This window comes from Myiozetetes cayanensis, unplaced genomic scaffold (genome assembly GCF_022539395.1).
Source record: "Myiozetetes cayanensis isolate MyiCay16 unplaced genomic scaffold, myiCay2020 scf5-8, whole genome shotgun sequence".
NCBI classification, from domain to species: domain Eukaryota; kingdom Metazoa; phylum Chordata; class Aves; order Passeriformes; family Tyrannidae; genus Myiozetetes; species Myiozetetes cayanensis.
In genome coordinates, this window is record NW_026087742.1 from 110,985,662 (window position 1) to 111,010,110 (window position 24,449).

General features: G+C 48.3%; 1 protein-coding gene across 3 annotated transcripts; it reads right to left on the reverse strand.

The window, feature by feature from the left end:
- Positions 1–1,565: 1,565 nt before the first annotated feature.
- Positions 1,566–18,196, reverse strand: DIPK2B (divergent protein kinase domain 2B). 3 transcript variants are annotated; one of them, XM_050333820.1, is made up of 5 exons: positions 17,826–18,196; positions 12,561–12,825; positions 5,786–5,959; positions 3,770–4,084; positions 1,566–2,662 (listed from the first exon to the last, which is right to left on the reverse strand). In XM_050333820.1, the coding sequence occupies exons 1-5, from the start codon at positions 18,047–18,049 to the stop codon at positions 2,348–2,350; spliced, it is 1,293 nt and encodes a 430-aa protein (XP_050189777.1). In that variant the 5' UTR covers positions 18,050–18,196; the 3' UTR covers positions 1,566–2,347. The 3 variants fall into 3 exon arrangements, with proteins under 3 accessions (XP_050189777.1, XP_050189776.1, XP_050189775.1); XM_050333819.1 differs by having other exon boundaries at positions 1,567–2,688; positions 3,796–4,084; XM_050333818.1 differs by having other exon boundaries at positions 1,569–2,691; positions 3,796–4,084.
- Positions 18,197–24,449: the final 6,253 nt, after the last annotated feature.

Below are 24,449 nucleotides of genomic sequence, written 5' to 3' on the forward strand. Positions count from 1 at the left end.
TTCTCAGTCCTTTTTCCCAGTGCTGGATTAGACCTGAGGGATCTGAGCTTCTCTGAGGGGCTGAGCACACACATTCCCCTTGTGATTCCCTGGGCTGGTTTGGAAGCAGAGAGGTGCCCTCCTGCCCAGGAGACACTTTGCACAGGGCCATACAGGGGAGGAACAGCTCATCCCCAACAGGAAAATGTGTGTGGTGAAACGAAAAATACCCAGGACACATGGGAGAGCAGTGAACCCAGAGTGCAGCCCTGTTGCAAGGGCTTCTCCTCCTCTCAGGGCAAGTCAAGCCATTGCTAAACCAGGGAGCGCTGGATCAGAGGACAGCCTGAGTCACGGAGCAGCTGCAAAGACATCTCTGCAGACCCATGGCTGGCAAATCACCTCTGCTGGAAGCTGTGGGGACCAGGCCAGATCTCTGCCTGATCACCAGCTATCAGGTAAAACCACACACCAAGAGACTGGAGATGCAGACGGATTCCAGAAAAACTGATGAAAACAGATTGTTAGACAGCCTGATGGATCTCAGTGAAGGACATGTTTTTCTTTCTGGAAGAGAGCCATGATGTAGAAATAGACTGAAACCAAGAAAGAGGGCTGTAGCCGTAGCTGAGGCTGTATATTTAAACATTTTTGCTGTCTGACCATCTGGGCCTGCAGCTAAATTTACCTACAAATTATTTTCAATGTTTCTACATCTTGAGAGGTAAAAGGTGCACTTGATACTTTATGCCAGGAGGAAAGGCAAAATAAATGTCCAGGGCCAGATTTCCCCAGTATCAGGCCTGTGCATGTGGTTTAGAATGTCCAACCTGTCTTGTCAACCTTCAAGCACCCCTGACTTGAACCCCAGGCTGGATGCTTTGGATCTTGACTTGCATTCTTGCTCTGTGTAACACAACTCAGTACAATGATTGGCAATGCAAATGCCTCACATCTTTTTTCTGCCTTTATGCTGTTGCTGTTGCCGATCTCTTTCTCAAACCATAGATACAGGAAGGCACTTTCCATGAGGAAAATACTTATGGGTGATCCAGAAAGCCCAGTTTCTGACCCAGCTCAGTCAAATTTGCTTAACAAAGCACACCTGCACACCTGGATCCCAGGAGGAAGCCCCAAACCCAGGTGAGGTCTGGCAGACCCCTAGGCATCAGGGAAGGTTTTGTGTGGGCCTCTGACACCCCACAGGGAGCTCACATGGGGGGACTGGCAGGTTCTGGATGAGAATGTTGTGTTTTGCCACTTTTGCAACTTCTACCACACCTGTATCTAGCTCTGGGTTGACCACTGCTGTGAAAGAAGTCCACCACTGCAAATTTTAAGTGCCTGAGTAACTCCTTTGGGGACTGGCTTAACAATTTCTCCTTTGAAAGGCAAATGAATGAGGATGGCTGTACTTACTGGTCAGAACTGAGACCCCTCCCATGCTCTTGAGGGGTCCCCAGTCGTGTACAGCGGAGTACTGAGTGTTCAACAAGTGTTGGACTCAGTGTAAACCAACGTCTCATCCTCTGCCTGTGTTGTTTCTCCTCTTAAGGCAGTTTTCCCATCTGAATGGTTTTGTGCAATTGGTGCCTCTCCTCTTCTTTAGGGAGAAAAATGTGAAAGTATCTGCTGAACCATCATATCCTAGAGCTGATTTTTTTTCCCAGATCTTAAACTAAAAACCCATATTAGTCTCCAATTACTGTCCATCAGCTTGGGAAAGACTAGAAGTAATTATATGTGGGGATTAGAAATATTAAATCTCAAGAGACATGGGAGGACCTTTCAGCTTTTTAACGCTGTTGATTGCATCTTTCTGTTCTGTGTGCCATAAAAGAAATAAAATTTAAATATTTTATGAAAGCAATCCATGATGGGTGATGGTACAGAACTGATCCCATGGTTCAGTTTATCTATGATTTTTAGGAAATTAAAAATAGCCATAGGGAAAGTCTTAGATGATTCCATCCATCCCACATTATGTACAAATCATTTCAATCAGAAAGGCTTCCTTGGTAACAGAGCTCCTCTATCTAGATAGTTGTGAGCATCCTGCCTTCAGAGGGATGGAAAACTCTTCCAAGGCCAAAGTACGTGAATGAGATTTATTAATCCCGTAGCCCCTGTCACTCATGATAACACTAATAATCCATAAACCATACATCATGCTGAATATCCCACGTAACAAATGCATCTCTGGGAGATGGACAATAAATCCTGCGTGCACTCTGCTCCCTCCTCCTCCGCCTGGATGAGAAAGCCCCAGATTTGGTGCAGCTCTTTCCATCCGCCCTGGTTCCTCCTCGCTTCCCGCACTGGCAGGGGGCTGACACTGCCCCAGTCCTTCCCAGGGGGCCGCACTCCCTCAGTATTTGTCGCTGTATTTGCAGTCGGGGTAGCGGTAGGCGAAACGGGAATCGCAGGACCGCAGAGGTTTCAGGATCTCCGCCAGCTCGGCAATGGCCTCGTTGACACCCTGCTCGTCGGTGAGGCCGCTGGCACAGTGCTGGAGGAAGCTGTCTATCTTCTCCTGCACGGGCTGCAGGAATTTCCCCTCCAGGAGCTTGGGCAAAAGCTCTTGACACACCATGACGAGGCTGTGCTTCTCCCTGATGGAGTCACAGGACACAAACGCAGACTGGCAGTCCACAGTCAAGCAGCTAAATATATCTTTGTGCTCCTGCTGGCCATCGATCAGCTGGCTCCCTGCTGGAGACAATTAAACCAGTTGTTGGAAACATGGCAGTGAGCTCCTGGGTAATCACAGATGTTCGTTCCTCTGTACTAACACTGGATTTGTTATTATCTAAAGGATGTGGGGCACCTTTCACCACAAATTACTCTGTGCTGCAGCTGTATATGGGCCAACTTTCTCACTCCTGAAATATGTATATTTTTCTGAATGACAGAGCTCTGCAGAACTGCCTGACAGAGGAATTGGAGAAGAGTCTGTCAAGTCAAACTGATGCAGAAAAAATGAGGACTGGAGTACAAACCTGAAATGTGGAGTTCCTACAAAAACTGCCACAAATAAGCAGCCCCATAATTTTTTCCATGTTACCCAAATCATTAACTTGCAACACCACCTCATCCAGCTAACAGTAATACATGCTGGGACAAGAAAAGGAAACCCAGTGGAATATTTTCTGACAGCTGCTTCTGAATATTTGAGACCAGCTCAGCTGAATGTGTGAGCTGAGGAAAGGCCTTTTGAAAATTTGTACATTCAAAATTAAACTCTTAAATTATTGGAAGAATTGTCTTTGACTAGCTCTGCTTTGTGGATTAGACCATGAATAGTAACACTTAGTAACCCTTGATTTTATGTGAAAATGACAAAAGGGAGATTTTGTTGTTATGATAGTAATAATTACCATTATTATTGTGATAAATGCACATAAATAGGGTCCAATTGAACCCAATACTTAAAACAAATGAAATTATGAAATTTCTACTTGCAGTTACTGACATTTGTGTGGCAAAAGTTTTAAAAGGGGTGGTTCAGGACAAATTCAAATGCAAGTGTTGAGCGCTGTGTGCACTGCAAGCTGCTGCCAGCTACAGAGGGGGCCAGTCACCAAATCACTGACCGCACAAACAAAATACCTTCCTGACTCTGAGCCAGGACGGCAGGACCTGCTGTTGGTAAATCTCTCCATGAACTTTTTCATTATTTAATTTATTAAAAAAACCCAAAAACCAAAAAACAAACAACCCAGCAGCAGAGTTGAGCGTAGCAGGTGACAGATTTGCTTGCCCTGCCTCGATGAGCCCTCCCTCGACAGACGCGCGGCCGCGGCGCCTGCTGAGTACCTTCCTCCCTGTCGATGATCCCCAGCGTGCTGGCATCCCGGATGAGCAGATGCCCGTTGCTGAACACGCCGAAGGTGCCAGCGTCCACGTGGGTGAAGTAGAAGAAGTAGTTGAGGTCGTTGGTGCCCATGGAGCGGAGCACGGCGAGGAGCTGCAGGGCCAGGTCGGCGGCCACCTCGGGGGCCGCGCTGTAGAAGTCGTGCAGGGGTCGGGTGCTGGCGCTGACCACCAGCCTCCCACAGGAGCCCAGGTACCGTGGGAAGGGCCACCCCTCCACGTCGGGGAAGATCTGCCAGGGAGAGAAGGATCGCAGGGGTTATCACTGCCCTCCAGCCGCTGTGCTCTGCCCGTGGACCCAGCTCCCTCCAGTGCTGTGCTTTGGCTTCTAAACCAGCCCGAAACCCTTCCTCACCCCATCCTGCCCCAGCAGCTGGAAAAGACACTGCTCTGTCCTGGAATAGCTATGATGCTTTTATTTCCTTTTTTTTTCTTTTTTTTCGTTCTCTTTTTGTAATGAAGGAAGAATCTGACATTTCAAGGCTTATTCTGAGAGGGAAACTAACTGGAAAGTCCAAGATAATAATGGGTTTCAAAATTATGCAAATTTTAGCTACAGAACATCTAATTTTAGGTGTCTTTTATGGGTCCCTCATGAACACTGTGTAGCTGAAGTCACAGCTCGGAGGTGAGGTGGGGCTCAAGCAGTTTTTGCTAATTTGTAAGAACTACCTGGCTCTTTTGCAGGAGACTTTGCAGTCTCAGGAACAGAAATGCTGGGTGTTTGCTATGGTGGGGACACCTGGGCTGGGCTCCCTGCAGCTCGTGCAGTTATCCCTGGTGGAAACTAAACTGTATGACTGCTGGGCTAGGCCAACACAAAGCTTTCTGTGATCTGCATTGTGACTTGTCCATCTACCCATGGCCCTGGGCTCTGCCAAGGCATGATGAACTTGTCCAGTTTCATTTTTAAGGTTGCTTCTCCTTCCTGCTGTGAAGGTATTTTGAGCATCAATGTAAAATCAAGCCATTCCTTGGCATATTTTTTTCACCTCTATAGGCTGCATTCCCGTATCTTTAGAGTGCTAAGAGCCACAGCCTCAGGTCCCAGTGAGCCATGGCTGGGATGGCTGAATGATCCTCAGGAGCCTCCTGGAGCATGAGCACCATCTCCCCTCCCTGGGACAGGGTAGAGCCCCATGTGCTGCTGAGGGCAGTGGTGACAAGGGGCCAGAGACAGAGGATGCTGCCAATGCCTCTGTTCTTCATGAAATCATAAAGGGTTGCAAGAAACAGCAAAGAGGACTAAAGGTGTGCCAGTGTGGGGAAAGGTGAGGATACTCCTTTGGAAACACAAGGAAAGAGAGGAGCCACTTGCCAGGTACATCAGCCAGGGAACAGGGGAGGGGTGTGAGACCTCCCAGGTCACTGCCTTCACATCCAGAGTTCAGCTGTATTTGGGATTCTGCCCAACACTTCTGCAAAGCTGCACTTTGCCATGGAGCTGGTCACCAGGGGCATGCAAATGGAAAACACAGCACTGGCACACGGAACATGTGCTCCCCAAGTCCATGTTCAACATCCATGCTGCATCCTGGTGCTCCCACTCCAAAGCATGCTCTTCCCCTTTCATAAACAGACTGTAATTTTAAGTAATACATTAGCAATGCAAACTTAGCACTGTGAAGTATCAGGGATGTGTAAAACCCTGGCTCTCACTACAATACCAGCCTGGGTTCTGATTTATTTAAGGATCTAGGCATTCCTAGCTCTCCAAAGCTTCATGGGCTGATGCAAGGAAAACTGCAGGACTCTGCTTGGCTTCAGCTGTCCAAACCCATAGAAGAAACACACTTTGTGAAGGCCAGAGGGTGGCCCAAAGGCCAGGGCTGGGACTCATCCACAGCTGGGGGGCTGGTGCACACCTCGTGGGAGGATTTGCTTGTGGGTGCTTGTGGGGTGGTGCTCCAAGGTGGGGCAGGGTGGTACCTACCTGTAACAATATGGGGTGTGAATTCACTGCCAGGGTGTACAACAGGCGTAGCTTGTCCCGGTCGGTGAGATGGTCCATGTAGATGCTGCCAGCATCCGGCACCTCGGCGTAGCGCCGCACTATCCTGTCCAGGAGCCGCTGGGATGGGCAGCGCAGCATTGGGCTGGACAGGCCCTGGTGAGGGGGAAAACATGGCAAAGATGTCTATTTTCCAGCCTGAGATGTTACAATGTGCTTGGACCATGCTGGGGGGTACAGGCACCTCTGTGCTCTGCCTGCTGTGGCACAGCTTCGAAGGGGACGGGCACACCGGGGGATGCCAACAGCAAACCCCTCCTGGGAAAAGACCTGTGCCACCCAAAAATTCACAACTCAGGCTTCCAGAATGGCTCCAAGTTTTCATGGCACAGATGTGGGCACTGCAAACCTCATATGTCCCTAGTTGAAAGCACCACGTGTGTCCACACTGCAGGCCTCCTCCCTCCGCCCGAGTTTCCAGCCCTGGCATCCCAGCTCCCTGGTGGAGGCCCTCCTGTTGTTAAAACAGTGAGTCACTTCCCTCATTAAATAATCTTCAGATCTCTTCACTATTTGCTTAACCTGTGAGCAGCTTTCTTGGAAATACTATTTGCTAAGGTCAGTAAACATGCTTTAAAAGTGCAAATAAACACTCTGTGTGAGTACAAGCACAGGATATATTCTCTCTCTGATAAACTCACACATTAACTAGCAAAACCAAATTTGAATAGCCTGTGTGTATTTTTTGTAAATACCACCAACAAATAGAGAGCCATTGGGCTAATGGAGTCAATTATCACTGTATTTCACCGTTCAGATTGGGAAGTTTGGCTTGTAAAACTGCACAGGCAATCAGTGGCTGGGATAAATGGCAGGGAAATTCATACTTTCATAGTAAAAAATTAGCTGCTTTTTTTTTTATTTTTTTTTTTTTAAATTTAAATTTAAAGCTGGTCTTCCTTAATAACCAAGCAGAGCAGATGTATGGAGGGTTGCCCACAGCTGGTACAGAAGCACTGCCCTGCCATGCCTCTGCTGGGAAAGGGAATCAAGTTTTTTTAAGCCCTTTTATTAAAAATAATCCCACCAGCCAAATATACTCTTTTGGATTTTCTTTATGATTTGCTGGTTAGGAGATGTTTTTCAGATAAAAGGGCACAGGAGCTCACGTCGCTCCCTGCCATCCTTCATGCTGAGAGCAAAGATTTGACTCAGCATCTCTCCGAGTCATTTGGTATCTCTGAGGTAGGTCCCTCTCAGCCCTTCCTGTGCGAGCTGTTCATTTGGCATAGAACACTTTATTATCCAGCCACGACAAAGAAATAAAGAAACATGGAAAGAAGGACCGTGACGTTTTCCCAGTTGGAGGTGGAAAGGAGGGACTGGATGTCCCATGTCTTCCTCTGTATCCCTGCTGGCCTCAGTGAGGTCCCAACCACCCCTTCCTTGGCCATCAGTTGCACAGAACAAGCCCTGAATGCCAATAGCTGGTCAAAACTACCTGAGAAACTCAACCCCAACTGAAGTGTGGTTGTTTCACATCAACCAAAAAACCCTTTTTCCCCAAAAAAGAATAAAACATTTGTCAAAAATAATTCTCCCCTGTTCTAGTTACACCCCTCTCCTCTGGTGTGGCCTTATCAAGGAAATACTTTCTCAATTAGTTGTCTAAAACCATAAAAGGGGGGTGGAGGGTGGGTTTGTTATGGGTTCCTGTCTTTCAGCTCTTTCAGGAAGATTGTGGCTCACTCTTTCCCTTTGGAGGAGAAGTGAGAAAAAATCAGCAGAACAGAACTGTGTTAAGTAAGAGATGAATGGTGGAGAAAGCCTCTTGCAGCTCGTTGTGTATGCGAATATTTGCACCCAAAGTTAGAAAGCCTTGTTGCCTCCAGGAGAAGCTGAGACCCTGAAGAATACACAGTAGGAACAGAAATTACAGCGACAGGGAAGGCATGAAAGGTGTAATTAGGACTTTTCCAGGGTTAGAACTCATCAGCTTAGATGTGGACACACACTGCACATGGTGCTCATGGCTGCTGGTTTCCTGAGGAATCATTTCAGGCACACCAGTGGCAGTGTGTGAGCAGAGGAGCAGGGCTGGGTGCTGCCACTTTTGTATCAACCCTTGGTGCAGCTTTCTATAGCTTAGCTAAGTCCTGATTCACAAAAACTGGACAATGGGGCCTTTTGATTTCGGCTAAGACAGTCAACAGTGTGAAGCTCAGCACCTCCTCGACTGCTTCAGTGGAGTGGGGTCTCCCCTTCCTGCAGACTGATGGAAACATCCCTACAGCAGAAAGGGAGATGGAGTTGAGAAATTGTCGGACAAAAATTGTCAGTGGAAGAAAAATGTGAAGAACACATACTGGAAACACTGGAAATATGGATTTATCTGAAAATATCTTCAGTCCTTTACAGTGTCTTATCAAGCCAGAGAATAAGACCTGACAGACAGCCTGATGTATTGTTTGTGATTGATACAGAAAGCCTTCTTATTTACTTTGACTAAATACCCACGTTTCTATATCTGATAATGAGCAGTTTCTGCAAAGCCTACCTGCAGTCAGCTGTGATTTTCTTCCCCCTACCCCACAGTACGCGGTGCAATTTAAACTCAGTGTGTGCATACATATGCATATGTGGGGCAGACGCACCCAGAATTCACTCTGACATAAAGACAACTCCTGGAAGACAACTTTTCCTGGCTCTGTTTTCTCTTCAACCAGTCCGAGGAGGGATGGCACAGACCAGGAGCACAGCTGCCTCCTGCCCCATGTGCCGCCGCCCGGGTGCAGCTTCACCAAATGAGCAGCTTTAGGGTGGGCTCCAGAAGGAAACACCTGGAGGTTGGAGTCAAAGCACTCAGAGATCCTGGCCATGTGAATACAAGGGTTTCCTTCACTCCCCAGAAGAAAGAAAGTAAGGATGACCTGAGAAGCTATGGGGCTCATCCCCACTGCCAGCAGGTTTAACAAAACATGTCTGACGATGAGGTGCCAGGTCAAAGAGGGCGGCAGATCTGGGAGGCAGCTCTGGGGGCCCCACAGAGCCCATCCTTCCCCAGGATGGACTTGCTAACAGAGGAGTGAGGTGCTGCCCATGTGCAGCAAGCAAAGCAACATGAACTACACTCAGAGGCCAAATAACCAGAGTGATGGCTCGTCTGCCGAGGACAGGCAGAGATGCTGGTCAGTAATTTCAAATGGTCTGGAGAGAGGGACTGCAAACGATGGCTTTTCACCACAGTACTGCTTTCCTGTGTCTGCCTTCAGCATTTTCCAGGCTGTGCTTTGTAGGCAGGGCTGTAAATTCGCCCGGTGGGCGATCTGTGCTGAGACTAACCTGCTTTGTTGTTGCTCTTCCCCTCCAACAGGAAAAGAATGCAGCACAGTTTGAGGTGATGAGCTCCTGGGCAAAGCAGTGGGCGGCTGGGGCTGCCGTGCAGGCTGAGCCCCTGCTAAATCCCGCTCATCTCTGAGGCAGGCTGGATTTCAAGACTGAAGACTTTGCTGCATCCAAGGAAGATTGTCAGTGTGGCGGGTGAAATAATCGCCGTGGCAGGCAGCTCGGCTGATGGCTGGGTCAGGCAGGGCAGGCAGCGTAAAGTGGGAAAACATTACTTCATGGTCTGTCATTTTGATTCAAGCACGCTATGGTTTGTCACAATTCTGTGTCTAGAGGACAAAATCACCTGAGCCCATTAGCTTTCCTCAGTGACTGCTGTATAAGATAAACTGCAGGGAGGGGAGTGCAGACACCGCTGGGTGACTGCAGCTTTGTGGGACAGAGTGGGCATCGTGTCAGCCATCGAGATCCATCTCTGAAAAGAGGGAGGGGAGGAAATAAAACCAGAAGAGCAAGTCTGTAGGTAAGTATTTGCACTGACATACGGCACCCCCCCAAAGAAACAGCCCTCTGAAGAGGCTCATGCTGGGTTATCAACACGGGTCTGCCCAGCAAACAGCACAGAGGGGCAGCGGCGCTGGGCTGGGGTGCAGGCAGAGCTGCTCCTGTGGTTTTTGACTGGGAGAGGACAGGAAGGGTGGCCAGAGAGGAAGGGAACCCCATCTCTATGGGGCCAGACAACTTGGTAGGTCACACTGTAACCTGTGGTGGCTGGGGGGTGTCTCATCTACAAACTCCCTCACACAGTGTGACTGCAATGTTGTTGCTGCTGACTGCTTTTCAATTTAGACCAGTGTGAGACCAGAAGCCATTTTGTAGAGCACATGCCTGATCTTAAAAGTGATTGCTGCTGAAATCTGGAGGTGGGGGAGAAGGTCCCAGGTCCTCCGGATCACAGTGCTTCTCTGTGTATTCAAACCTGCACTCTGTTAGAAGGGATTGATATTCTAATTTAGTTTTCTCTGATTTACAGAAACAAAGGACCATGAAAACATGAGCAGAGCAATCCTGAGGCTGGTGTGCAAATCTCTGGGCCTCCCTGCAGCCTCCTGTGCCCTCTCCAACTAAAAAGCCGCAGGGCTTGCTGAAATGTCCCAGGGAGTTTGTCCCTGGCCACGTCCCCAGTGGTTGGCCCTGAGCTCGCTTCAGAGGGGCCCTGGAGCCAGCTCAGCTTCCCACTGCATCCATGGGTGTGTGTTTGTGTGCTTATGTGTGTGTCTGTGTGTGTCTGTGTGTCTGTGTGTCTGTGTCTGTGTGTCCAGTCCAGCCAGCTCAGCTGGGAGTTCAGACTCGGAGAGGACGGGGTAGGGAAAACTGCACAGCACACGAAGAGCCTTTTAAGGAGAAGGATTTGGGCTCAGCTAATGATTTAACTTTGCAGCAGATCTGAGATACCACAGAGCCACATTTCTCCGGTTACTTTTTCACCCAGCTCAGCAAATGGAAGTTTTAATCTCTTCTTCCCTTTCATACAGCGCTGCTGGGGGAGGCAGCCCAGTTTTGCACAAGCATGTTGGACACTCCAGCAAGGCTGGAGGACCTGGCAGCCCAGTTTGCCCTTCTGCAACCCCCTGTAGCACTGCCTGGGGGGACAATGGTGGCCAGCAGGTGCCTGGGAAGTTTCTGCCTGCCACCCCAAGTAGTTGTCCCTTCCCATGGCCCACAGGCTCAGGTGAGGGATGCTCTGAGTGGGAGTGATAGGAATCTGTCCACTGCTGGTTACCTGAGTTCACCTCAGCATGTTCATTCTCTCCCCAAGAGATTACCACAGATTTCACTCCCTGATTTTCCCTACCTGTGTGCTACTAATTGCCTCAGTTTACCTCAAGATGTTCATTCTATCTGCTACAGATCACCTCAGATTTTACCCAACAAATTTTCCCAGCATTTCTGCTAAATTAACTCATTTTTACCTCAAAATGATCATTCTCTGCCCTATAGACTACCTCAAGTTTAATCCCAAAATTTTCCTGCCTATCCACTACATATTACCTCAAATTGTTCTTTTTTTCTTCTTTGCCTCAGATTTTACTCCCAAACTTTCCCTACTTGTCCACTGCTGATTGCCTAATTTTTACCTCAAAATGTTCTTTTCTCTTCTGTACAGATTACCTCAGATTTTACCACAAATTTTTCCCTACCAGTCCACTACTGATTAACACAGTTAATGCTCATTCAGTCTGCTAGAGATTATCACAGATTTTTATCAAGATTTTCTCCCAGCTGCCTCTCCTGAGGTTACTAGACAAAGCACAGTGTAGCTTTTACCCAAAAAAGATGTTTCCCTGTCAGGCATGTGCCACTCAGGAGGGTACTGGCTTCAGGGGGACCTGCTGTGCCTGACTGTCAGTGATTTGGGTGAATCCATCTCTGCGCAGCCCAGGCAACTAAAACTAAAGTCCCTTTTTCACAGCCACTTTTCTCTTGGAAGAGGAAGAAGTACTGGAATAATCCTTCTTTGCCTCTCAGGATCTCGTTTAGTGTATATCAAACCTCCTCCCTGCCCCTCTCTGGTGGTTACTGAAATGTTTTGCTGTTGTTTTGATGGGGTGAGGGGGGTGCCCTGTGCCACAGCTGCCCATCTACCTGGAGGCAGCAACCTCCTCCATGCAGCGTGGCTGTCCTGGCTTCGCCTGTGACACCCCAGGACTGTGACAGAAAGGACAGTGTGCTTCTTAGTGCCTGAGGTCATTTGCTATTGATGGCAGGAGGATGAGTAATCGAGGCTCTGGCTCTGACTGCCTGTGCTGCTTGGAGGGGTCCATGCTGGCTTGATCCCCAGCCCAAAGCAAAATCACTTTCCAGGCATAGGCTGCCCTTTTGGATGCAACTTTATGACCAAAAAAAAAAAAAACCAAACTAAAACACTGAGACATCATCGAAAACTGGAAAATAAAAAAAGTAGCAGGAATTTCCCCACCAGAGCCATCGCCGTGTTTGTGTGCATGGCCTTATATTATCCCTGTGCCCGAAGCCAGTGGGTGCTACAGCTTTCCATGGGCCTTCCCCCTCAGCCTGCACAAGGAAGCTGATGCTCTCCTTGCTGTGGCCAAGCCCACCCAAGCCCTGGCCAGTCAGTGCCATGGCTTTACCTGTGTCTGGGCATGGTTTGCCCCAGGCTGTGACACTTTTCTTCCCATCAGAGTCTCATTTTGCTTCTCCCCTGTGGCAGGGGCAGCTCAACCAGGGGGGGCTGTCCCATCTCCGCCAACTGAGCAGGAAGGAGAGTGCCAACCATCACCCAAACTCACCCTCCACCCAAAAAGTCGCAGACACGTCTCCTTCAGACCCTATTTCTCCCCCTACAAGCTGCATGGCACCCCCTGCTCCCCCAGAGCCGTGGGACACAGACCTGCACCAGGTCGGGGGTGAGGCGCTTGGCCCGCAGCCACTTCTGGAAGCGCTGTGTGCGGCGCAGGGCGCGCTCCAGGCTGCAGGTCTTGGTCTTGAGCAGGGAGGTGCAGATGCGCTTGTCGGCCCGGTCGTGCTGGTACTTGGAGGCCAGCCGGGTGATGTCGACCAGCCGCCAGCTCTTGGCATCGTCGGTGTAGTTGCCCGAGTAGCTGAGCAGGTAGCTGGGGGGCAGCTTTAAATGAGAAGAAAGCCAGGTGTCAAACCTGCCAAACCAAAACGAGAGCCCCACGGAGAGCGGGTTAACAAGCCACAGGGACACCCACGCAGCGCCCGCCCCGATGAGTTCCTCCACCTCGTGCTGACCCCAGGGGCTTTCTGCCATCACAGAAACACAGAACGTTCCTAGCTGGAAGGGACCCACAGGGATCATCGAGTCTAGCTCCTAAAGAAAACAGCCCACACAGGGATCAAACCCATGAATTTGGTGCTTTTAGCACCAAGCTCCAACCGAGCTAATGTCAGGGTCATCATGCGACCCAGGCTGAGTGACCCTGGGTGGGTGGTCCCAGACACCAGGGTGAGGTGAGCAGGATGAAACCATCAGCTGAGGAAACATGCTTTGGAAAATATATCCTTCTTTGCTTCCCACATAAACCATCGCAGGTAATGAACACCATCCCTTGTCACAAGCAGTGCCAATGGAGCGAGGGCTAAAACACCCAAAGGGGGTTTTCTTGGGGCTATGTAGAGAGAAGGAGGAGAGGGAGAGGGTGCAGGGTTTTGGTTCGTGAAGAACCCCTGGTGCTTTTAAATTTCCTTAACCCTAGAGATAGGATCCCAAAAACGGAGTCCTCAACAGTTAAAGGGACCCTCCTGACAATAAAATCTCCTGACAATAAATGTGCTTGGGAATATCGACATGAACTTTTGTTTTTAGGTGGTGGCTTTACTCAGTACTGAGGTCAACATGTCTCCTCTAACACTGCTGATGGTATTTCAGCAGGAGGGATGAGTGACCTTCCCAGCAGCAGCAGAGTTTGGGGTGCGCTGGGGGGACGGGGTACGTGTGCCCTGGGCGTGCAGCACCACTGTAGCCATGGAGATCTTGCACTAATTTTCTCCCCCTACACAGGCACAGGAGGGGAGCATATGGGCTGGGTAATTAGGTAATTTTTTTTTTTTTTTTTTTTTTTTTGTTTCAGCAGCCCCCTCAGCCCTGCCCACACACGCGTCGCACATGCCGGAGCTGAGGAGTGTGGTGCCTTCTCTGTAAGTGTGTCTGTAACCTGCTCTTGGAAAGAGGCTGAACTCTGACCTTTGGTTTGGCCAAGGTTCTGCAATCGCTGCCCCTGAAACCTCCTGTCCCAACCTCCCTGCCCAAGTGTGTAAGAGAGCACGTCCCAATTTATTCTCACCATAAATTAGAGCTGGTAGCTGAGAAGTGAAACAGGAGAGGCAAGAGGTTCCCTGCAGGATTAGCTATCTGGAGTTAGATGAAAAGACGTTAACAAATCTGAAAGCTGAAGCTGGTCTGTCGTTTCAACTTCCAGATGGGAAATTGGCACGGAGAAGTTTTGGGGGGATTAATTTCCTCTGATTTCAGGCAAACAACTGACTCGGCGATGCAGACCAGCATCAGAGGCTGATCTACCTCCTCCTCCAAGATCCCTCTTGAAGGCAGCACCTCACTCTCCTTCTCCACCACAGACCCTGTGCAGCTCATCTCCGGGGCAAACAAAGGTGCCCAAGAGGGGAAAAACTGTGGTGCTTGCCTTCATTTAACATTCAGCTCTATTCCTGTGCCTCCTTCCAAAAATTTACCATGGAAATACAGGCTGACCAGAAGTGAGGGAGCCCTGACCCTCATGTGAACACATTGATGGGTTCCAGTATTTCGGTCCTTTGGGTGTTTTGCCCAGTATGAAATTGAAGCTTCCTTGAGATTATGGCACCTGACATGAAGGGAAAAGCTTTGTTTGGGTTTGGGCAGGTTTTCCTGGTCTGGTTTTGAGCTAGGACTAAAGAGCAGAGAATATTTGCTGTGCCTCACTGTGATTTGCTGGGCATCAGGACCCCTCCCAGCGCCTAATCTGCAAAGCGGGCACAGCGTGCCAGGCACTCCAGGGAGGAGATGGCAATGGGCTGGGCTGGGTTTCTCTTTCTTTCTTTACTTCTTTTTTTTATTAATTATTTTTTTTATTATTTTTTCTAAGTTAAGCACAAATATGCCCTGTGATTTGGCTCAAACCTGTGTGTTCAGGGGAGCTCACATCAGGCAGATAGCAGGAAAGTGCCACCTCCTGTGTGTGAGCAGCGCATGGATGTGTGAAATCCAGGGCTGAGTGATAATTTGAGGGTGGATGGAGCGACTTCCTCTGCAGAGCTCTTGGGGGAGAGCCACACAGGCCTGGGAACCCGGCATGGGCTGCAGCAAGTCTGTATTTGGCATAATTTCTGGGCAGCACAGCGCTGACCTGGCACACTTGTTAGATACTTTCAAGATTCATCATCAAGTTGTGCTGTAACAACAACTCACTTCTCGTATGAAGCTGAGGGCCTGAATGTGCTTTAATTAAGACTTTCAGTAAGATCTGTGTGAATATGTGAGTCACAGATTACAGGTTTTAGATCAATCCAGAATTAAATTCTGAAGAAATTCAAACTTATTTTTTTTTTTTTTTTTTTTTTTTTTTTTTCCCTGAATGAACTATTTTGTTTCGGCCAAAATAATTTTGCTTGCATTTGGAATTTTACATTTTGAAAAAAATTAAGTCTTAAAACAAAAAAATAAAGAAATACCATATAAACACTCATAAAATCTAAGCATTCCAGCTTTTGCAGACTTCTTTCCCATTATTTTTGGCCAAAGCTCATCACCAGCATCAGCACAAGTCTGTGAATAGTTTTGGTCAGCTCAGTTTCGCAGTGTTTTGAAAGTCTAGTATTTTACAGAAACTTTCACTGTTCTCTGCTCTTGGTGCAGTTGGTAGGCAGGCTTGGTGTTCTCATTTACAGATGGATAAAGTTGGGCAAAGATAAGGGAAGTAAAGAACATTAGAGCACAAGATGAGTCACCAGCCGTTCTGGGAACAAAACCCACATCTTCTTACTGTGAAAGGCATGTCACAGCTCCCAAAAAATGATGGAGAATTAATGAAGCATGTTCTAATGTGAATTAACAGAGAGAAGCACCAAGTACCCTCCACCTTTGTGAACATGTGAAAAGGTACATGAGGGCTGATCAAAGAGCGTACGTGCCACTGAAATTTCCCCTGCTTAACCTCCCACTTGCCAAAAAAATCCCAGTTTTTCAAGAAATCAAGTGGGACAACAAGTTTTACCCCTGCAGAGGAAAGCCTGAAGCTGAGTGACTGCTCAGGAGAACATTTTCAAGTTTCCAAAGTGCTCAGAGCGTAACTGCACGTTATCGCTTATTTGCATTCTGCGCGGCTGGTGGGGAGCCAACTGCGGGCTGGCTGGAGAGGGAAAAAGTCTTTGGCTTAGGAAGTCCCTCTGCCTTCCCTGAGGCAGAAGCATCGTGCCCCCACGTTTGTGGCTCTGCGCTGCTGGCCCCATCGGGACCCTCTGCACACCTGCACCCCTTTCCCGCCGCCCCCAGAGGAAAGCCAGCGCGGGGGCCTCCTGCCTTCGCTCACGTAGCACCTTTTTCCCCACACCTCGGTGCACATGCAGCTGGCCAGCAGCCAGCCAGAGGCAGTTGCTCGCTGCAGAAGGCTCCTGCTATTTTTGGAGGGCTGAAGGAAGCTGCACCGCCCCAGCCTCCCAAGTGACTGGGCAGGAGTAACCGAACGGGTGTGCGTGTGGAACCTGCTTTGTACCTGGCAGCAGGTCCCTAAAATCCCTGCACAGGTGAGCGGCAAAGGGATCCACAGCAGGCTGGGACACGGAGCAGGAGCTGGCTCCTGTGCCATCCTGCTGCAGGGAATAAAATACAGAGCAGCCCACACCCCAAATTCACTCCCACCTCCTGCAGATCCACACCAGCTCCTGTCAGCCAGCCCAGCAGTCCAGGCTGGGCTGGGAGAAATCCAGCACTGCTGGTCTGGGCCTTCTTGGTGCCTCTGCACCTCACTTACTGCTCGTTCTAGCATTGAGGAGACGGAAAGCCAAAGGATTTTCCCAGCCATCCATGGCTGGGCCCCCTGATGTGCCATGGCAAAGGGATGCTCTGGCTTAGCAAGACCACAAGCTGCCTTTTCACAGTGGCAGCAAGGGAAGGATGGATGTTCAGTATTACAGGTCCATCCCAGACAAACCATTATGGTTTTACTATGCTACATTTTATAGGATAGTTTAAGATAAAAATGGTGATTTGTCTAATACTATACTACTTACATTATAGCATTAAAAATACAATTTTACTATAATAATTTCTTCTCCCCCAGGCTTTTATATCTATAAAAGAAAGTGCATATGGCTCTATAAATCATATCAGACCCAATAAACCCTTCCTCTGCCAAGCGCTGCCTTTAACTTTCTCCTCAAACACAACTGGCAACATTTTCCTTGTTGTTGTCAGACACACTCTGGTTTTGAGCCTAAAACTGATTGGATTGGTCTGATGACCACTTGGACAGTGTTATGTCTCATCGTCATCATCGAGGCAGATGCAATTTCTGCCTCTGCCTTCAAGTTCTCACAGAAAACTCCCCAAAGTGCACCAATAATTTAGCCACATCTATTTTTGAGCGTGTGGGTAGCTTGATGTGCAGAAGCCCTCATGCCTCAGGCAGGTTTAGATCGCTTTTGATCTTAGTTGATACGCACGTGAAATTCTGCACATTCGTGTTGTTGCACCTGGTACAAAATTATATAGCATGTTTATATGTTTGTAGTTAAGATACTCAGTTTGGAGCATACAAAACTAAACCCCCTTTGCCTTTAATCAGTTGCTGATAACAAAATATCGCCAGTAAATCTAAACAAGCTGATTTCTTCCTCCCCTCTTTCCTTCCCTCATCGCTGCTTTGAATTGTTTTAGAGCCACTCTCTAGGCAGAAATTTGTGCCTTTTACTCCTGCTTTCAAATTACAATTCAGGCCTGAGGTTAGATCATGTTTGAGTTGCTTTAAAAGAAAAGAGCAGTTTATAGACATTAATTAAAATACTAAGCGCTGTGAAGGCAACCAGATGCTAAGTTGCTCTTTGCATTGTCATTCATGAAAGTATTTGGAAATTCTAACAGGCAACTTTCAAATTACTATGCAGAATGCCTTAAAAATTACTCTGCTGAGTTTCTGACCTTATTTCTTCTTTAAAGAACTTCTTGCATATGGATGTTCCAATGCAGGCGTTGCATTTATCAAGTCCCAGGAAAGTCCGGCCAAAGCTGTAGCTGGGTTTGACGTGGGGCACAGATGGAGAAGCTGTTGCTGCCGTGGAAGGGCTACAGCTCAGAGCCAAAACCAGGAGCAGCATCAATGGGTCTGCAACTCTGGAGCAAAGGCAACATATCCAGCGCCCCATCTACAGGAGTGAAGAGCTCTGCCTTTTGCAAGTTATCCCTCTCTACGCTTTCGGTCCCTTTTTGATGACTTCAGCCTGCAGTGGAGAGCCCCGAGACACGGCAAGACACTCTGGGTGCAGGAGACCCCTCCGCAGTCCCCATCCTGCCAGCTGGTCACCGGCTCTATTGGCTTGAGGTTTGGGTGGGAAAGATATTATGTAGGGTGGGGAGAAGGAAATACATGGAGGATGCAGATAACTTGGGTTGCCACGGTTACCTTTCCTTTACTTGGTGCAGCTGCTTTGGGCCCTGCTGACCCTCCCATCAGCCGACTTGGAAAACAACATGAAGGAGTGCTCATCTGCACTTGCTGCAGACAAATGAAGGATATCCTGTCGCTGGAGCAAAGGGCATGTGCCGGACACATAGTAAAAATTGATCAGGGAGGAGTAATAGCGTGGTAGAAATGCACATTTTACCAGAAGCCAGACCCTTGGTGTTGCTTTATTCCTGGAGATTTCCGATGGGGCACAGCTTGACTTCTTGGATGCTTTCTTGGCTCAGTTTGCCCTCCTCTCAGAAGCCCTGAAAAGGTTGTCAGGTGGAATCATGGCTGTTCTCTTTCTTGAGAATACCATTGTTTAGCAGCAATTGCACCACAGTGTTTCATGCCACAGAAAGCAGGATAGCCTGAAGCTTTCCAAAACTCCCAGCTGACTTAACAGCCTGGCCTCTAAGCCCCTCTTGGAAAATGGAGATTTTCAGTGTGCTTTGAATGCCTTTTCCTGATGGTAGTGGCACAGGAAAGAAGCCAGGGAAAAGAATGGGGACTAACTCAGGAGCATGTTAGAGGTTTCAAATAGAAATCACTGTGATCACATCCAAAAGCTGTTCTCATTAGGTCATAGACTTGGAAGTGACTAAAACTGCTGGATACCCATCCTGGCTGGGATGCTGGGGACAGGACGACGCCTTTCCTGGGACAGGAGCTCTGGGATGCAGGCATGTGCCCTGGCAGGCTGCTGCTCAAGGCCAGGAAAGCACACCTTGAAGGAGCAAGTGGTACCCTGGCCCCAGGCAGCACATGTGTTGCTGTGGTGGCACCAGACTTTGGTCCTCTCCATCATGTTTTGATTGACACAGGAGGCTCTCCTGGGCCATATCTCACCATGGGAGCAGACTGAGGCTTTGGAGGCTTCTCATCCCCACCTGGAATACTCCCACCACATGGAAAAGCCATTTCCTATCACATTTTTAATGGAAAAAAAAAGGGTGCACTGTAGCCTTTATTATCCCCTCCAGTGTTTAACCACAGCCTGCTGGGACTAAGGGGCGTAAAAGCCTCAGGGGTGCCTGTTGGACTCTGTCATTGTCCCTTGCTTTCTGGAGGGGCTGCTGGAGGAGGGCGATCCTAACAGGGCAAGGCAGCTCTTTAAAGCACAGATGCTCATTAGTTGTGGCACTTGGGGCATCAGGGGTCTCTCCTTGGCTCCGTACCCTTGTGGGAGGTTGTTTTGCCTCCTGTTGTGTCCCTGTGCACAAAATGGAGATAGTGACATTTAGAGTTTGTCTACAGGGTGCAGCACAGACAGAGGTGGATAACAAGCCCTGCTGAGAGGGAAGAGGGATGTAACAAACCCTGGGGAAGCTGCAAATGAGAGGGGATGGGTGGTGCTAATATGCCAGCAAGTGCATTCAGCTCACAGCTCTGCATTGTGCCATGGTCACATTTGGCCTTGTATTCCATTATAAAATATGTTGGTGGAAGGAGACACACCAGATCTAAACACTAGGATTAGCTATTTCCCACTCCCAGAAGTTTATCCCTGTCTTTTCCTATTGCCGGTACATTGTTCCTCTCCCCTCTGCAGGAATCAGCCCTGCCCATGGTTTCCTGCCAGTAGCTCTGCAACATTGTCCATGCTCACATCGCTCCCTGCCCAGCTCTTCCCCGGATAGCACCAAAAATTCCACACCAGCAATCTGTCTTTGTCTTCATTACATAACATATAAAATATACATCCTTCAGTTTCTTTACTAATTTAATTGCCTGCCTTCTGTCCTCAATTCTCTGTTGTAATTTTAGGAGCAGAGATCCAAGCTCCCGTCTCCTGCTGCCTCATCCTCCCCTGCCCCATGGAAACAGAAGGGCTTCAGCCCCTGGGGATGGTAACTGGGCCTTTCTCATGGCAAACCCCGTGCTCTGGCACAAAAAGCACTACATGGGTAGCAGGGTTTCTGTGCTATTAATGATGCCTCAATGGCGATGTTGTTCTTGCACTTCTGTGTAGTTTGGGCACGTGTAAAGTAATGTTTATCTCTCCCCAGGAACAGCGTGTGTAATTAAGTTTTCTTACAGTGTATCACACCTGCATCACCTTGAAGTGTTTATAAAAGCAACTTTTTATTCAAAGAGTGGGAGCTCCTCCATCATATCCACCTCAAGTTTACTGTTGGCATTTGCACTTGCCCCCAGGGTCTGGGCCCCCTCCTTCCCTCAAACATTTTTGTCAGGCTGGGCAGTCCCTGAGCACAGGTGATGTGTGTAGGAAACACTCATTCATCTCACAGCACTGAAAACCAAAGCTTAAAAATAAGTACACGTAGGTCTGCACTAGCCCAAAGTGACAGGAAAGAAACCCCAGCTTGCTGTGTGTTGAAAGCAGCCTCTCTTTGAACGAGGTGGTTCAGCAGGTAATGTCAAAGCTGTATTTGTTTTCCTTTCCTTCTGGTGGTATTGTGGCCAGGTGGTGAACAACCAGATCTGTAGAAGCCTTGTAGATCTTCTCCTTGTGCCAGGTGGGATTTTTGAGGGCAGTGGTCACGGGGGTGTCTGCTGGTGCTGCCATTGGGTTGGCCCTAATGATCCCAGGGGACCTTCACAAACACAAACCTTGTAACAAGACACTTCTATGCAACACCACTGACCATGTGAGTACATGGAGCCAGTGGCCCTTACAGAAAAGCCTAGCTGGTTTCTAGAAATTATAATTACTAAAAATTTCTGATATTAATCAATATGCTTGTTCTACCCTACCAAAGTCAGACCACTGGAGCCTCTGGGTCCCAGAAATGCCCGGTCTCTGCAGAGCTCCATGGCTGTGGGTTTGGATGGGTATAGCTGTGATCTTTGACTGCTCATCGAGGTGGGAGAGGACCTGCCCTCCTGTGCTGCTGGCTCTGGAGGAGATGAGGGGAGCACAGGCTGATTTTTCTGGATTATTCATGGGATGAAATATACCTATTACTTAACCTACCTCCCATTTCGCACCCAATCCAGCTGTTCCCCATTGACTCTTTCCACCTCAGTCCCTTGCCCACCTGCCCTGAACAATGCCACTTGCCCACAGGGGTGGGTTTCATGTCATCAAAGCCTTATAGATGCCCTCTCCCCATCTCACTAGTGCTGCTGGCTGGCTCAGCCTGAGCAAAATGTGGTGCCAGTTCCATGCTCTGGGTCTAACTGGGACACTGAAAATGGCTGTGCAGACCAGGAGCCCTTTTTAATTAGCTTAATTTAACGTAGCCCTTTAATTTTGGGTAATCACCAGTAAGTATTTCAGAACAGCCCAGATGCAGAGGAGCAGAAGGTGCAAGTGTTGCTGCTCCTCAGCTGGCATTGCCACCAGGATCCTCGTTGCTACTGACCAGCTTCTGCTCACAGGGATCTTGCTGCTTGGCCATCCTAAACGGCAGGTTTTCGGTGTCACATCATCTCATCTTCCTCTTCAGCACAGGTTTGCTGCTGCAAAAGAGCCTTCTCAGCAAGTGTGAGGTTGCTGAGCAACAGGACATTGCCAGGCGGGTTGAGGGGGGGCTGCATCTCACTGCCACGCACAGAAAGGAAACAATAGACAGGAAAAATCAAAGTTTTACTGGAAGAGGAGAGGCTCCTGCTCTTCCTGAGGTCCTCGGTAAGCCCTGCCTGGGTCTTGCTGCCTGCAGGGCCCGGATAAGACCTTGGCTGCCACACAGAGCGGCTTCGCAGGACAGGGTGGAAGTCAGCTCAGGGTGTGGTGCAACACGATTATTCTTAATAGTATTTTTCATTAATCACATCCAACATAATCATTAAGCTATTGCCAAGTAACCAGTACAGACTTGATATCAAACTACTTACCACGTCAATCCCAGTTCAGGCTGGATGTGTGGATTAATAGTTGGAGCAGCTTGACACATTTTCAATTCCTTCAGAATGAAAAATGTGTCTTTTTGGATGCGACAAAACTCGCAGCACTTGGGAGGATGCGATCACTTCCTTTTTCTCTGTTTGCCTCCCGATTGCATGACTATGAAAGAAACATCTGTTTTGAAGTGATCTGCAACAGAAAATTTTTGTTCCAGTTGGATTTGTAATGGACAACTTCTGTTACACGCTCTTATTCTCCCCACTCTGTTTCTCTCTCTTTTTCTCTTGCTGGAAGATGATAGGGAAAGGAAGAGGAGGAGGAAAAAAATCAAGCAGACAAACCCCACTGCCCAGACTACAAATACAGACAGAAAATGGGGGCACTGAGGTGTGGGTGGTGTGAAACACCACAGCTGAGCTGGCAGAGCATGTTTGCACTTCAATTCACTTCGAGAAGGTTTGACGTTGTGTGTGTATGGATTTTTCTGCATCTTGAATCAATGAAAATACTAAAACAGTGATAAAAATGTGGCACTTGTTTTTGTCTCGCCAGGAAATAGTTCCTATTGTTTGATGAGCTTGGATGTAATTAATCTGAAGCATCAATAATGTAGTACATTAATTATATAAAAATAGGTATTGTTCTGTATCTGTGGTATTTTTTGATTCTCCCTGACTCCATTCTTCTGCTGCAGAAGTGGAAACCTGTTGTTCCTCTGGAAATCTCTGCCTTCGCGTACTGGTAGGCAGATGGAAGAAAAAAACAGTGAGAAGAAAAGCTTCAGGCACTGTGGCCAGCAGATAAGGCCAGTTCTAGTTTGTGAGAGGCTGAAATGTCAGTACAAAAGGCCACCCAATGTTATCAGCTACTGTGGTGTCTGCAGCATTTACAGGAGACAGTGCCAAGCGGCAAAAAGTGCGGAAGAGGATCCAGGATTTTGGTGCATCAGTATCCACAGACAGAAAATGAGATACAGGAACTTGAGCCTAAGGGAAAAATGATGGGAAAAAGAAAATTGGCTGCACACCAGAATGGGGTGTGCTGGTCACTCCCTGCACAAAGAGGCCAGGACGAGCTGCTTGGAAAGGGAACAAAGCTCCTTGTCAAGGAGATTGGACACCACCCCTTGGTGGTGGCCTTGCATGGGCTCCTGGACCACTCACACAGCCAAGCAGCTCCTTAGGTCAAGTCCAAGTCCACGTGACTGCAGCTGAAACACCAGCATCTGTGGGGTGCAATCAGGAAGGACATTGAGGTGCTGGAGCAGGTCCAGAGAAGAGCAACAAGGCTGGTGAAGGGACTTGAGCACAAGTCCTATGAGGAGAGGCTGAGGGAGCTGGGGTTGTTTAGTCTGGAGAAGAGGAGGCTCAGGGGAGACCTCATCACTCTCTGCAACTACCTGAAAGGAGGTTGTAGCCAGGTGGGGTCGGTCTCTTCTCCCAGGCAACCAGCAGTAGGACAAGAGGGCTCAGGATTAAGCTCTGCCAGAGGAGGTTTAGGCTGGACATTAGGAAGAAGTTCTTTACAGAGAGAGTGATCAGACATTGGGATGGGCTGCCCAGGGAGGTGATGGATTTACCGTCCCTGGAGGTTTTTAAGATGAGACTGGATGTGGCATCAATGCCATGGTCTGGGAACCACAGCAGGGCTGGATCAAGGGTTGGACTTGATGATCTCGGAGGTCTTTTCCAACCGGGTTGATTCAATGATTCTATGGTTTTGGTGCCTATCCTAGAAAGTCTGGATCCAGACATGTAAACCCCAATGTAATACAGAATTAAAGCATCTACCTGAGTCCTCCACAAGCCAAAACAAATATAAATTATGTATATGCTCTACTGCTTCTCACTGTTGAACCAAGTCTTACATGTAGAAAAGGTTTTCCATATTGTAAGTCTGCTTAGACCTGGGGGACTTTGGAGGACTGTCCTTCAATTGATTGTTATTTCTTATAAAATGTGAGGAGGAAGCTGCTGGGAGAACATGGGTAAGGAGGATGGAGGTGACCAAGTCACACATTTAGTTACCAAAATGCCTAAATACCAGATTTATAGCCAGAATTGAACAGACACCAGGGTTTTAAGAGAGACATGAAAAAAAATGTGAAGAAAATCAATACATTTCATGTCTTGTTTAATTTTTCCTTCAATTAATACACTTCTGGATTAGCCTAGTTTTTAAGAACCTGTTCATGTTTTCACTGGATACAGCAGAACCTGGTCTGTATTAGCTCTGCTCCCACCTGAACAGGAATTGATGCCTGGATATCAAAAATTGTTTATACATGTGG

Coding starts and splice junctions, on each gene's coding strand:
- DIPK2B (XM_050333818.1), bottom strand. CDS start 18,049: ATGGGGCGCTGGATATGTTGCCTTTGCTCCAGAGTTGCAGACCCATTG. Junction 12,826..17,825: donor TTCTTTAAAGAAGAAATAAG/GTCAGAAACTCA, acceptor TTGGTTTGGCAG/GTTTGACACCTGGCTTTCTT. Junction 2,692..3,795: donor GATCATCGACAGGGAGGAAG/GTACTCAGCAGG, acceptor AATTGTCTCCAG/CAGGGAGCCAGCTGATCGAT.